The sequence below is a fragment of the Manis javanica genome, chromosome 7 (genome assembly GCF_040802235.1).
Source record: "Manis javanica isolate MJ-LG chromosome 7, MJ_LKY, whole genome shotgun sequence".
Classification (NCBI taxonomy): Eukaryota; Metazoa; Chordata; class Mammalia; order Pholidota; family Manidae; genus Manis; species Manis javanica.
Genome location: NC_133162.1, coordinates 120375269 through 120389702, shown reverse-complemented (window position 1 = coordinate 120389702; position 14434 = coordinate 120375269). Strand labels below are relative to the sequence as shown.

The 14434-nt window shown below is 40.5% G+C and overlaps 1 protein-coding gene across 30 annotated transcripts in view; it reads left to right on the top strand.

Annotated features, from left to right (window-relative positions):
- NEB (nebulin) overlaps positions 1-14434 on the top strand; it is a 199472-nt gene that overhangs the window by 147205 nt on the left and 37833 nt on the right. For 26 of the 30 annotated variants that reach the window (XM_073241429.1, XM_073241446.1, XM_073241444.1 and 23 more), the window contains 12 exons: positions 129-233; positions 335-439; positions 1067-1165; positions 1692-1802; positions 5934-6038; positions 6693-6797; positions 7048-7152; positions 9227-9331; positions 9499-9603; positions 10225-10329; positions 11331-11435; positions 13495-13599. In XM_073241429.1, the coding sequence (XP_073097530.1) occupies positions 129-233; positions 335-439; positions 1067-1165; positions 1692-1802; positions 5934-6038; positions 6693-6797; positions 7048-7152; positions 9227-9331; positions 9499-9603; positions 10225-10329; positions 11331-11435; positions 13495-13599 (1260 nt within the window). Of the gene's footprint in view, positions 1-128; positions 234-334; positions 440-1066; positions 1166-1691; positions 1803-5933; positions 6039-6692; positions 6798-7047; positions 7153-9226; positions 9332-9498; positions 9604-10224; positions 10330-11330; positions 11436-12766; positions 12872-13494; positions 13600-14434 lie in introns of all 30 variants that reach the window. The other 4 variants (XM_073241436.1, XM_073241448.1, XM_073241420.1 and 1 more) reach the window with 2 other exon arrangements.

The window sequence follows — 14434 nt, the reverse complement described above, 5'->3', positions numbered from 1 at the left end:
AATAGTAGTCTGTATCCTTAATCTCTTCTCTCATGGCTCTTTATGTAAAATATTTGGTTGTTGATTAGTCAATAAATGCCCTCATCTTCATACACTAAACACTTGGAATGGTTTTTCTTCCTATGTAGAGACTGTATCGACAGTTGTACCACAAACTGAAAGATAAGATTCACACAACTCCTGACACACCTGAAATCCGCCAAGTCAAGAAGACACAAGAGGCTGTCAGTGAGGTGGGTATTTTCTTAGGAAAGAGGACAGGCTGTGGAGCCCAGGGGTGAAGGTCATCCATTCATTCTCTAATGTGGGTGTTTCTGGGCATTTTTTTCTTTAGTTGATCTACAAATCGGACTTCTTCAAGATGCAAGGCCACATGATCTCGATGCCATACACACCCCAAGTGATCCATTGCCGCTATGTGGGGGACATTACCAGTGATGTAAGCATCTCCTAGTGGTCTTTCTGGAAGATTCTTACCAAGAGGCAGGCTGACTTTCAGTATTTAAGTCAACCAGTGGTCTTTGAACAACCTTTTACATTGAGTACTTATAAACTGAGTGTACAACTTGGACGTAAATTTGTGTGAAAGCCAGAGTCCACATTTCTCCAGCTGTGGAGACAGTAGTAAGAGGACCACTCGGAAAGTATAAGAATTGCTAACCGCCATTCTATATTCCACAAGTAATCGTTGCCAACTCCTCAGTCTCTAAGAGGCCTCTGTCCCAGGTCATGTGTAGTGTCTTTTCCTGTTCATCCCTACTCTCACCCGCTTTAGTTGCTGTTTTTTTTCCCTTAGATGTTTCCTTGTCCTAAAAGACCACTTCATTCAATCTATGTTTCTCTCTATCCATGTAATAATAACATAAAAGCAGTGTTCAATCCTCAGCTCAGGATTAGAGATTTAAAATTAAGATCTTGTGATTTATTTGCATTTAAGCAAACTAAGAGTACAGAGTAGATGAGTTGAACTAAATTAAAGCTACATCAATTAAGTGTGCTACCCTGTCTTATTTGTTCCTGACTTACATTTTCTCGTGACCAGCTATATTTCTGTTTTGCAATGTAGATTAAATACAAAGAGGACTTGAGGGTCCTAAGGGGCCTGGGCTGCTTCCTGTATGACACTCCCGACATGGTCCGCTCCCGACACCTGAGGAAGCTCTGGGTGAGTGCACACCTTCACGACTCACAGCTGCCCTACACTTGTTCCAAACTTCCCGACACCAGCCTCAAGGAGCTGAACAGAAAGAATCTTTGCCTACAGCTACTTTAAGGGGAAATGTACCATTAACCTACCTTAGCAAGTCATGACCCATTTAAGATGATCTGTGCCTCCTGTAAAGGTGATGCACTTAGTTAAATGACAGTTGCCTTAGTATAGCACAGAGAAGACAAGTAGTGGCTCTATAGCATCTTACTATGCTGATGGACAGTGACTGCAATGGGGTATGTGGTGGGGACTTTATAATGGGGGGAATCTAGTAAACACAATGTTGCTCATGTGATTGTATATTAATGATACCATAATAAAAAAAAACAGTTGTCTTTTTCCTGCCTGGGAGGGTATCCAGGATACATGGAGGGCCTGCTCAGCTTTGATCTGACAACCATTTGAAAGACAATGTGTGACCATGACATGTAATTCCTTAAATGATAGATTAACTTGTATTTCCATTGTTGTTTTATTCAAGTCTAATTACCTATACACTGATCATGCAAGGAAGATTCGAGACAAATACCAAGTGGTGCTTGACACTCCACAATACAGAAAAGTGCAGGAACTGAAGACGCATCTGAGTGAGGTAAGGATTCTAAACTTGTCACTACAAGTGGTACATCCCTCTAGTGATGATTTTTCAGGCAACTACACTAGGGAAGAGATCTCCCCTCTGCCTTTAATTACAGAGGCCACTATGTCTGATCAATTGACTTCACTTTGCCTCAGTTTACTTATTTTGCTCCCTTTTGATAAGATGAGGTTGTTGATTACTGCCCTATGTGTGACTAGGCCCGCTGAGAGTATACATGATTTCATGGAGTGGAAAGTGCTTCTGTCTTACACTATTGTTGTAGTCTCTAAACTGAACTCATTTCAACACTTTCTGTTTCTTTATTCCCTGCTGTTAGGAACCCTAATCATGGCAGTACCATCTGAAAAGTATTCAATGGCTCCCTACTCTGCTACCCACTCAAAAAATTACAAACTACTTAGTTTTATTTCCATCTGGCACTGAGGCTTCTGATTTATTGCAGCTGGTTGTGTATAGATCTCATGCTTTCACCTAGGTTGTTGGTTCCTTGAGGGTCAGACCCCATATTATTTAGGTGTGTATCCCATAGTGCCTTGGCTATAATAGATGTCCATGTTGGCCAGTGACTAAATGTGCTTTGTAAAGGTAAGAGCATTCCACAAACATAAATGGTTTTCTTATTATAGGTTAGTTGGCCTTTCCCTTTCAACTCCCAGTTTGTCTTGTGGCCTCATTCATCAGACTTCACCAAGCTGAGCCAAGCATTGGCTGTCAGGCCACTTCATTGACTCCCCATTCTCAGTAGCTCATTTGGCTGCTGATTAGGAGTCACTTTTGCTCTCAGACTTAGAGATACCCAGACATAGAGAATCAGAGTCTGGTGTGGGGCTGGGGAGTTGGAGCCCACCCAAGGGCAGTTTTAAAATATTTCACAGGTGGTTCTGATACTCAGCTAGAGTGGAGAAGCACAACTTTACCGAGGTTAAAGAACACAAGCATTCCTGTCTGAGTCTTAGTGCTGGTTGAAATAACATAGGGAAGCTTTCAAGAAAGCAAATGGGCTCAGTGTAGCATTTGTAAAAGCTCAAGAATTAATCATCCTCTGCCTCCAGCTCCCTGAGAAGTAGTAAGCTGCCCATCCCCTCCCCTGAGGGCAACATTTGGTTTGCCAGGGTTTCCCTACCTGGCAGCCATAGAAACCAGGACTCCAGATGAGTGTGGAAGCTCTTCTCTGGGTGATACCAGCACGCTGGAGCAAGGCAGGCAGAGAGTGCCAAGACAGTGTCTGCAGCCTACGTTCCATAAGAGTGGCTTCTTAGGCCACTGAAGGTCTGCCAGACCTGCAGCCTGCCTCTCAGGCTGAAGCTCCGGGACAAGGAAAGAGGCCTCTTCCGCCCTGGAGAGTATCCCTGGGTCTTTTGTCTGTGCAGTGCCCTGGGGATGGTAGCCTGCCAAGAACTGTCTCTCCGATTGCCTTGGTCCCGTGGGACCCAGGATTCAAGCCACCGCCCCCTCCTCCCCGAGCCAGCAGAGCCAGGCAAGCAGGGGCTTCCCCCTAAATGGCAGCTGCAAAAACTGGGGCACCAGACATGAGAGCCAGGTCACCAGACTTGTGAAAAATCTCCCCTCCAGGAGATAATGGGGCTCTGGAGTGTGGTGGAGGGTGAGTGTGAAGGAGTCTAGACCATCCTCTGAGGTCTCCAGAAGGGATCACAGTTATCCCAAGACGTGTCCCTGGAGATGATGGCTGTTTAAGGGCTCTTTCTCTGTTGGTCACCGTCCTGTGGGACCCATGAGTGTGGGCCCCACTGGCCACCGGAGTCAGGCGTCCCCTGGCAGCGGTCCCAGTCACTAGGCTGCCAGTGGGGTGAGCTCCTTTCTGGTGCACTAATCATTACCGTCCCATGGGACTAGGAATGCCAGCTCCCCTGGCTTCTGGAGCCAGATGGTCATGAGGCTTCCCCTAGGTGACAGCCGCAAAAATTGGGATGAATGAAATCTTGCCATATGCAACAACACGGATGGACCTCGAGGGCATTATGCTAAGTGAAATAAGATAAAGACAAAAACTGAATGATCTTTCTTATAAGAGAAATCTGATCTATATATAGTTATTATTTTTAAATAAGCTCATAGATACAGAGAACAGTTCCGGTGGTTGGCAGGGTAGTGGGAGAAATGAGTGAACTGTTTTGTTTTTGTTTTTTAAGTATAAATTAAAAAACAAAAAAACCTCATCCAAGCAAGCCTCTTAGATTCAGAAGGTCTGGGTAGAACCTGCAAATCTGTTTTAATAAGGACTTTGGGGAGTTTCAGAATCCATAGTTTGGGAAACACTGACTTAGTAAAAAGTTTGACCGGCAGCGAAAGTTCAAGTTACTGCCTTTTGAATTGTTTTCGAATTGTTGTACAGATTCTTGACATATTTACATTCGTAGTACTCGGAAGCAAGGATGTTATCCCAAGAAGCATAAATAATACACACCTGAGTAAAGGGAAAATACAGTACAAGGAGAATTATAGAAATGCTATGGGAAAGTTGAGTCTTAGTTTCAGATTTATTTCCATTTTGCTGGGTGCCCTTGTAAAGTCACAACTTCAACAGAATTGGAGTAGATGCGGGCTCCTCTTAACCATAAGATACTCCATGAGTTTGTTGATTTACTTTACTTGAGATTTACCCTGGAAAAAACAGGAAATTTTTATTTCATTTATCTCCTTTCTTTCAATAGTGACACCAAAAACTCATATGAGCTACATTTTCTCTCAATTTGTATATAATTTATATTTAAAGAAGTAGACATGCACATATATGTGTATATACATATTATTTATTTCCTAAGTGTTACCTGTTCAACTGGCATATCCATGATTAGAACCTATTTATTATCCATTTGTACTTTCTAGTTTGCTCCATTGTATTAAATTCACACCTTCAATATTTATTAGAGGACTAGTGTTTTTCAGATCTTTTATTTAAACACAAGGTGATTAAAGAATGGTAGAGCTGAACCCCTGTATTCCATGGGCTCATAATCTGTAAGAAGAAACAGACACCAGTGTGATAAATGGTATCCTATAGGAATAATCAAGACAGTATGGACTCTAGAAGCTTTCCAGGCAGAGAAGAGGGGGAAGAATATTCTAGTCAGCAAGGATAGTATGTGAAATGGCTATAATGAGTTCTAGAAATTGGGAATGGTTTCAAATACACATGGAGAGTGTGGAAGAATGTTGGGAAATTAGATAGAAACATAGGATAGAAGCCAGCTCATGAAGAATCCTGGGTGCTAAGTTAATGATCTTGGGCTTGATAAAAAAAATCACTGAAAGATTATTTCTGAGCAGGGTAGATCTGAGCATTAAGATCTGATCAGATCTGAGCTTTGAGAAATCTCTTTCTCGGACTTGGTAAAGATGGATGAGCCATGAGGAGTGGTCCAATAGGAGGTGTGGGGTTGGGGGGGTAGTTTAGGGGGCTTCAGAGATGTGTCCAGAATAAATTATATAGGAGGACAAACTAGGTCAGCAGCAATGAGAAAGGAGAAGGGTCAGATTTAAAGGTGATCATGAAATTAGGAACCCAGGATTCATGACCATTTTGATATAGAAATGAGGGAGAAAGAGTCTAGGATGACTCCCCAGGTTTCTGGCCTGAGAGACTGGGAGATCAAGGAGTCACTTAGCAAAACAGAGAAAATAGGAGAAGCAGCAGATACGGGCTAGAGAAAGGGAATAATATAAGGAATTCTACACTGAATATAAGTCACTGAAGTTAAGAACATTAGTAGAGATTGGAAAAGGCTTAGTGAAAGTAGGAACTTGAATCTGTTTGCAAAGAAAGGGGGACGGCTGAGAAAACAGGAGGGTGGAAGATTGGGGGGAAAGGGGTAGTCACTGGCATGGCATCCTGGAGACCTCTTGGGATGGGTGGGAATGGGACTGCGAGCAGACCAGGAGGCTTGAGTCCTGGACAGGCTGCAGAATATCTCTGATTTTTATAGGAGGGGAAAAGAAAAGGAGGGCCACAGAGGTAAATAAAGTATTGGCTTATTGAGCAGAAACTGGGATTGTTGCAGAGGGAGGCCCCTGCATTTCTATGAAGTAAGCAGTAAAGGCATCAGTAGAGAACATGACAGGTGGATGAAACAGAAATGATGGCGGTGACTGTTTTATGTCCAGCTGGCGTACAGAGCTACAGGCAGGAAGCAGAAGTCAATCTTCACCTCCATCCCTGATACTCCTGATGTTTTAAGAGCCAAGCGAGGGCAGAAGCTTCAGAGTCAGGTGAGATTCACTCGCGAAGACTCGTGGGCCTGCCATGCCGTCCTCACAGGGGCGACTGTCTGTGGCTGACCACTCCTGGCCCACAGCACTTCACACACTTGGCTGTCCTCGATGCAGCCTCGCGCCCATTAACTTCAAGAAGTAGTTTTCTTCTGGACCATCATCACTGTGGTATGTTTTACATGAGGAGGTAATACCATGTCTTTTTTTCTAAGTTCTACACAACTTTTGTCATTGGGTGAGTAGTGTGTGAACCCCGGGTAGTGAAAAGAAATACCTGGATTCATTTCACAGGACTTATCTATTGTCCACAGACAGATGAAGCTAATGTCATGCATTCAGGCAAAAACGGAAAAAATGTTGAGGGCTCTGTCCGAATCCTCTCATTCTTTCATTGTTATTCTTTATCACGTGACTTTAGATTGGACCATACTCAATGTGAGGATATTAGGTAACTGGAGTTTGTGTATGTGTTGCCAAATGTGAGACACACAGAGAAACAAATTAACAGAAATACATATCATAGATAAAAAAAAACCCAAGAGAGCAAGTAGACACAACCCTCCCATTGAAGGGTTAGAAATGAATGAAGATAACTGAATACTAAATTAGAAGTGTTTATTTCTGTAACATCTCTATTTTCTGATAATGTAGTATCTGTATGTTGAACTTGCCACCAAAGAGAGACCCCATCATCACGCCGGAAACCAGACCAGAGCCCTGAAACACGCTAAAGACGTGAAGGACATGGTCAGCGAGGTACGATGGGAATCCCGCACCGAACCATGGTTTAAAGAACAAAATCCTTCCTTAAAACCCTCACCTGCTGCCTCTGATCAGAGAGTTCATTTCTATACATTGCGCTCAGCAGCATCAAAACACAGAAGGCAAAGCTTTCTTAGCATGACGCAATGTGTCCCCAGGCTGGGTCTGTGACTTGGTTGTGAATTGGTAGGGATAAACATACTTGAACTGAAGTTTGTCTCTCTTTCGTATCTTTATTTTTTAGACAAAGTACAAGATTCAATATGAGAAGATGAAGGACAAGTACACCCCAGTTCTAGATACGCCAATCCTCATCAGAGCCAAGAAGGCTTACTGGAATGCCAGTGATGTACGCTTCCCGTCCTTCTTTCCCCTCTGGTGGTGGGGACAGCCGCGGTTGAAGTACCTAAGAAACAAGATATTACAGTCACAGCCATAGTTCCGAGACCTGGTCCACAACATGGGTCATGAAAACAACAGAAACATTAAACATCAACAACAAAAACAGACACAAATACCAGTCAGGCAAAATAGCTAAGAATAATGCTAAGAGACACTAAAAGCCTATTGTGTTTCTTATTGCCCTTGTAGGCAAAATGATAACCCTTTTTTATAATTCTTTGTTAGATTTCCTAGGGATACTTGACAACTACTTATCCATGAAATCATGGTCTGGGAGTAAGCCAAACATGGTTTCAAGTCCTGACACCCTCACTTGCCTACTGTATGACTATAATTCATCTAATTTTTCTGAGACTCTATTTTCTTGCATGTGGAATGAGAATAAGAATTGTGATGATTAAATTAGACTAAACAAGATAATGTATAGAACATTCCCAGCACAGAGCTGGGCTCTTAGTTGACACTCAGAATAATGTTTGTTCCCTTTCTTCTCTTGATCACTTACCCAAATCTTGTGAATGACGCATAAGTTAGAATTAGGAGGGACAGGCTTTCTTTTCCCATACCGCATGATCAAGGATACAACTGCCTTTTAATGGTAATGAGGTTATCCATTAACAAAGGAATTAAAATAAATCAACCCAGGTAGATGACCAGTCCTTACCAGTTTTGTGGCTCAGAGCCCACCTGCAAATGCATTGTACCCATTACTGAAACCAGAATCCCTGGAGGATTGGACACGTTGGGACTTACACCCAGCCAAAAGCTCAGACAACCAGATAACCCCTCAACTTAGCAGCATAGCTTCTAGCTTTCCAAGGCATCTTAAAGTAATTACAGTGATCTCTAAACAGAAGTGGGAAAGGCTACAGCAAATTGAAACAATATCTCAGTCCCATAAATTTGTCAGAAATTTTCATCTGGAGCTGAGAGGAGTCTGCTAGTTGGACAGAGGCAATGCCAATTTGCTTAAAATATAAGCTAAGAAAATTATATACTATTCTCAAAATCTGTCCCTTAGGATATTTTTAGTCTTTCTGTGACAGCCCCATCTTTATCACATTAAGATTGCCATTGAGTATTAATCTGAACCAAACTTACTCTGCATCATCACATTTTGGGGGTGGCCGCCCAGTGAAATTGGCCCCTGACTATGCCCCATTGGCCAGTCCCAATCCCAGGGCGTTCTCAGTGCAATACTGAGAACTCTAATCTTTAAAATAGTCCAATGTAACAAGGGTGGTATGTGGCATTAAGTTTGGTTTATCTACAGTGGCTTTCCCCACAAATAGAGCTAAGTTATTTTATGATATTATCCATGTGAAAAACAAAGTTACAAAGTCAAAGAAAAGACAGCTTTTATTATGTGTTTGCTCAGCTACCCAAAGAGAAAAGACTTGTTTAAGATTGAAAACAGACTGTAGAGAAGTACCCACCTTGCATAGATGGGACGAATCTTCTATGATATTCCTAGGTTAAAGTCAGAGCTATTGTTTCTTGAGATGCCACAAAGATAAAGATTGTAATGAAATTAAATTTCATTACTTCGTTTTGGAGAAGGCATTGTAATATTGAGAGTTAGAAACTAAATCTTTGTTTTTCCATGTGCATCAGTATGCCTTGAACTCAACAAGACTATGTTTTCTCCTTCCAGATTAGATTTAAATAAACTTTTTATTCCAAGTAGTTTAGACTTTGAGAAAACTTGTGAAGATAGTACAGATAGTTTGCATATATACTACACCCATTTTTCTGTTAACACCATTGTACATGTATCACAACCAATGAACTAATATTGATGCATTATTACTAAACTCCATCTTTTATTCAGATTTCATTAGTTTTCTCCTAATGCCCTTTTTCTCTTTCAGGATGTGAAATCCTGAAACAGGTTTTTAGTCTGTTCTAAATATATTCATGGGAAAACCTAAGAGAGAAGACCCAAGAAAGTTCAGGCTTACAATAACTCAGTTATTCAACTTGGTAGTTTTTCATAATTTATGTGCTTTTTCTCTTTCCAGCTACGCTACAAAGAAACATTTCAAAAGACCAAAGGGAAATACCACACCGTGAAGGATGCTCTGGATATTGTTTATCATCGCAAAGTCACAGACGACATCAGCAAAGTATGTCCCTATATATTTTATATTTCTACTTGTGTTGGGTTATCCCCCCTGCCATCTTTTTGTGTGTGTGTGTGATATCCTCCCTTTCCTAAAGCTTTCTGGAGAGAAGTAGACTGAACATTAAATATAGGTAAGACTTTAGAGCTATCTTTGTGTTTTTGCCACAGGTGAAATACAAGGAGGCCTATATGAGTCAGCTGGGAATCTGGACGTCCATCCCTGACCGTCCTGAGCACTTCCACCATCGGGCAGTCACTGATGCAGTCAGCAATGTGGGTTCTCGCATCATCTGTTTTTACACATAAATTCATTTTCCCATATAACTTCTGTAATCAAACACTGCATAAAAACTTATTAAGATTTTGTGTATGGATGGATGTTCAAATCATAAAACTCATTGCTACAAAAGTGAAAATTTCAACTTGAGAGGGAGAAATAATACATTCAAACTGATAAACAATTTTTCTTCTAAGTGTATGATATCGTATTACATGACTGAAAGAGATATACTCCATCTAGGAAATAGCCTTTTTTTTTAATTAATTGAAGATACAACTTCATGACACAATTAAGACACAAGACAATGTTCATCTAGAAAGACATTGCAGCTCCTTAGATGAAAATACAGCTGCCAAGCTAATGATATACTCTCTAGGAAAGTATGCCTGTTAAATTTGAATTGGTATTAAAAATTAAAATTTCCATATACAATTCAGTGATAAACTGAAAAATGAGCAGAAATCAGTATTATTGGAAACTTCTCTTCAATAATTGTTTTAATATTTTATTATTCCATTTACCTCAGCGGTCAGAGCTTCTGTTTGTTCTGCTTGTATCTAATCTACTGCTGTTTGGAGATAGATTCTTAAAATTCTTTGACGTTCTTCTTCCAGGTAAAATACAAGGAAGATTGGACCTGGCTTAAAGGCATTGGTTGTTATGCCTATGATACCCCTGACTTCACTCTGGCTGAAAAGAACAAGACTCTCTATAGCAAGGTATATCTGCTCAAGGAAATGGTCACATCCATTCAACATATCCAGTGGCCACAAAGAGAATTAGCACTGAGGAAATATTTTTGTATTTCCATCCTCACTTTTAAACCCTGTACTTGGAGTACAGACTGAATTGTTCACTCTACTTAGAAATTTTTTTACTCCTAACCTCATTGACTATAGTCCTCATTTTTTCTATCATTTATTTGAATTTGATAACTGGTCATCTCAGTAGAACTTCTCATGGTTTTCCAGAATTTCCTTCCTATTAACAGGTCTCTGGGTGATTTATCCTGTTAGAGTTGAAATGGTAACAAATACAAAGTGGAATTATTTTAATCCACAAACTTGATGTGTGATTTGAGGCCAGTACCTTGTTTTTATGGCCTCCTTTTCCTATTTCCAAAATAAAGCAATTGATTAGCTTCTTTTGAGTTCTAAAATAGAAACCAAGATACTTCTAAAAAGTGCCAGATAGTGAATATTTTAGACTTTATGAGCCACATTCATTCTGCTACATATTCTTTGTTACAATCTCAAAATTGTTAAAAAAAAAATTAATTCATGGGGCTCTTTAAAAACAGGTGGTGGTCTAGGTGTTAGCCATCCCATGCTCTAAAATATCTGATTGTCCCATTAATTATTGGAAAATTATTTAAAATTAATGCACTAAAAACTGTCTTCAAACAGACATGGAAATACCTTCAAATTAAAATCATAATCATTAGAATATATAGAAACAAAGAAAAAACTAAGTTGGATTTTTACCCAATATGGAAAGTAGGTCTATTTGATGTCCATCCAATGAAAGTGTATATTTTGTAGGTAGTTTTTAAGACATCCATGCGGGTATACCTTTCATTGCCTTGGGAGACAGAGTTAATGTTCAGTAATTACTTGCTAGCTCTGTTAATGAATCTCCACAATTTTACGGTAAGACAAATGGCACATCTCATTCTTAAGATACAGACTGCTATCAAATAACCACTCTGTGTTTTCCCTAGTATAAATATAAAGAAGTATTCGAAAGGACAAAGTCAGATTTCAAGTATGTCCCAGATTGTCCAATCAATAGGCATTTCAAGTATGCAACTCAGTTGATGAATGAGGTATGTATGACCTGATCCAATTCAGCTTATTTAAGTCCCTTAAGAAGTCTATAGCGTTACTTGATTAAAGCCCAGTGCATAAAATGATAGGAGAGCCATTCTAAGTGTTGATTAGAGATAAAAATTTGGGAAGACTCTTAACAATGTCACCACCTTATGGCTCTACCAAAAGCATGAATAAAACAAGTGAAAGAGCTATCCAGAGTGGGAGTGGCGTGAGGGCCCCACAGCCATCATTGCCCTGTTTGCACTTACACAGAATGGCACAGCCCTTTGGGTGACAGGAGCGAGGATGTAAAAGATTTTGGTGACTATCAGCTGAGCTCCCTTGACGATGATTTTGTGTAAAGTTGGGAGACCCAGAAGTTCAAGGTTGATTTAGTATCCCTTACAAGGCACAGAAATGGCGTCATTGAAAGAGCCAAGGGGGCAGTTGTGATTCATGCATTCAAATGTGTCACCCTTGTTACTTGCACATTGGTGCAGAAGATTATCCATTTGCCGCCAAAATATTCCTTTATATTCTATCCAGTCTTTCCTGGAACTGTCCTCCCAATAATTTAAGTTAAATTTAGCTTAAAATGGCTGAAATACACCAGCTATGAATCAACTTATGTCGGGATGGTTTTGTATATCCTATCTTTGGGTTTTCCATGGGTTTATGTAAATCCAAAAATAATGTTAGAAAATTAGTAAAATGTATCTAAAAATTAAAATGTAACCAATGGTATGTTTGTTTCATATATGACTTTTTTGCTGTTTTTGTTGTTTTTTTATTTGATGTAGTTCATTTTCAGTAGATTTCAGGCTGGATGACTCTGAAGAATTGCTGTCAGTAGCTTTCTAGGAAGACAGTCTTGACATATTTTGTTTCTGTTTTTCTAATTCATGAAGGATTTCCAGGTCTCTCTTACAGTTGAAAAAATTTACTAATTTTACGAGATTATTAGAATTTGTCCATCAACATGATTTTTTATTCTCACAGCCTTAGGCAGTAAAGCTGTAGTTTATCTGTGCCTTATTTTAAATACAAAGTAAGATACCTGAAACCTCTCGTTGCTAATGGCATCATCTGTAAATACGGAAGATGTTCTGGTACAAGGGACTCCAGTGTCCATGTTGTAAATCAGATCTAGCCCAAGCCCCAGCCTTCTCTAGATGAATTTTCTTCACTGGACTCTCTTGGCCTCCCTGGTTTTTACTACCCTGATGCTTTGGGAGCCCACCTTTAGAAATGACATATTTTTGGCTCTCTGGGCATGTAATCTTGGGACATTTCTGGGTAGCCTTGAAGTTAAATCCTTGCATAATTTGATATGATGTTTGAGCAGAAAAAATACAGATCTGATTATGAGAAGCGGAAAGATAAATACCACCTAGTAGTCGATGAGCCTAGACATCTGCTGGCTAAGATCGCAGGCGACCAGATCAGTCAGGTACTGTGGTGCGGCTGGCTGGCCACGCGGGACTGTGCTCCAGCTTCTCATGAGATGTCGTCCCGTCTGCCGCAAGGATGTCATAGGTTTTGCCTATGATATTGGGATGTTCTGTTTCAAAGTATCTGTCTAGCCACCCAAAGAGCCCATGAGCTATTTGAGTGTGCCAGTCTGTGCTCTGTGTGCTCACGTGTGCTGTGGTGAAGACGGAAAACAAAAGTTGGGTCTTCCCCGCTTCGCTCCTCTGGAGGGCCTGTTTGTAAGCTGCAATTATAAACTGCAAATTGAGTGGCAAAAGCAAAAACAGAGACAAATTAATAGAAGAAAAGAAGACAGAATTCCTTTCTGTATTTTCCTGTTCTAATGGTATCTTCTTTTCTATAAGGCAGTTTTGGTGGGACTAGGCATGTCGTGCCCACAAGGACTAGGGATGGTCAGTGCAAGTATGGCAGTCATTCTGCTTGGTATCACAATATATTTGGTGTCTTCACTCACACGTCCATGTGAGCACAAGGAGTGTGTGGGCCTACATCTCTTCACTCACAAGTGATGGGGATATAGAGCCATGTTCTCTTCTGTCTTCCTAAGCCTCTTATGTGCTTCACTGCTCTTTGCATGAACAGAAAAAATATAAATCTAGTGCCAAGATGTTTCTGCAACATGGATGTAATGAAATTCTTCGTCCAGACATGTTGACTGCCCTCTACAACACACACATGTGGAGCCAGGTAATGTCTGCTGTGATGTGAAGAAGAGACTGAGAAGCCTCGGGGACATTCACCTTTTGGCTTTCCTTGGTGTCCTTCCCCTGCCCCCCTGCCCAAGCTGATTTCACATGTAAAGCTGCACATGTGTTCATTCCTTGTTAATGAACTCCAGTGTGGCCAAGGGCACTGGCGCGGCAGCCATCCCCGTGTGTCCTTCGGCTCCTTTGGAACTCCTCATAAGATTCACTGAGACTTTTTCAAACTTTATTTCCAAGTTGGTATAACATTAATTTATATTTTTCAATACATGCTCCAAAGTAATAGATTCCTTGAAGAGTAAGGATATTAAGTAGATTCAACAACACAAAAGATCTGAATAATATGTTTCCATCTCATCTGTCCATTGTTCAATGATCACTATAACTGGACCATTTGGGAGAAACGTGGCTCTTTGACTCGGATGCTGAATTTGTTAGGTCATTTCCAACACATTGTCCTCACACATACTTCTGAATAACATTGCTGACCGCATTGCCTTCCTACAAGGTCAGCTGAAGCCCACACCCGACCTTTCTTTCACCTTTGAAGAAGCTAAAAACAGTGATAATTGCTTAACTACCAGATGCAATGTTAGTAAAATGACATGGTTCCCACACAAAAGCTTTTAATCATTCTTTTATATTAGCAACTTGTTTTGTCACTTTAGTTTGACATCTAATCAACATGTAAAATGAGGGAGATGACATCCCCTATGAACATTCTCTTTGCCTGAACGTGTCCTTTGTCCTGATATGACCATCCTGGAGTTGTGCATGAAATATTGTTCTTTTTGTATCTGTTCTGCTTGAAATGGCTT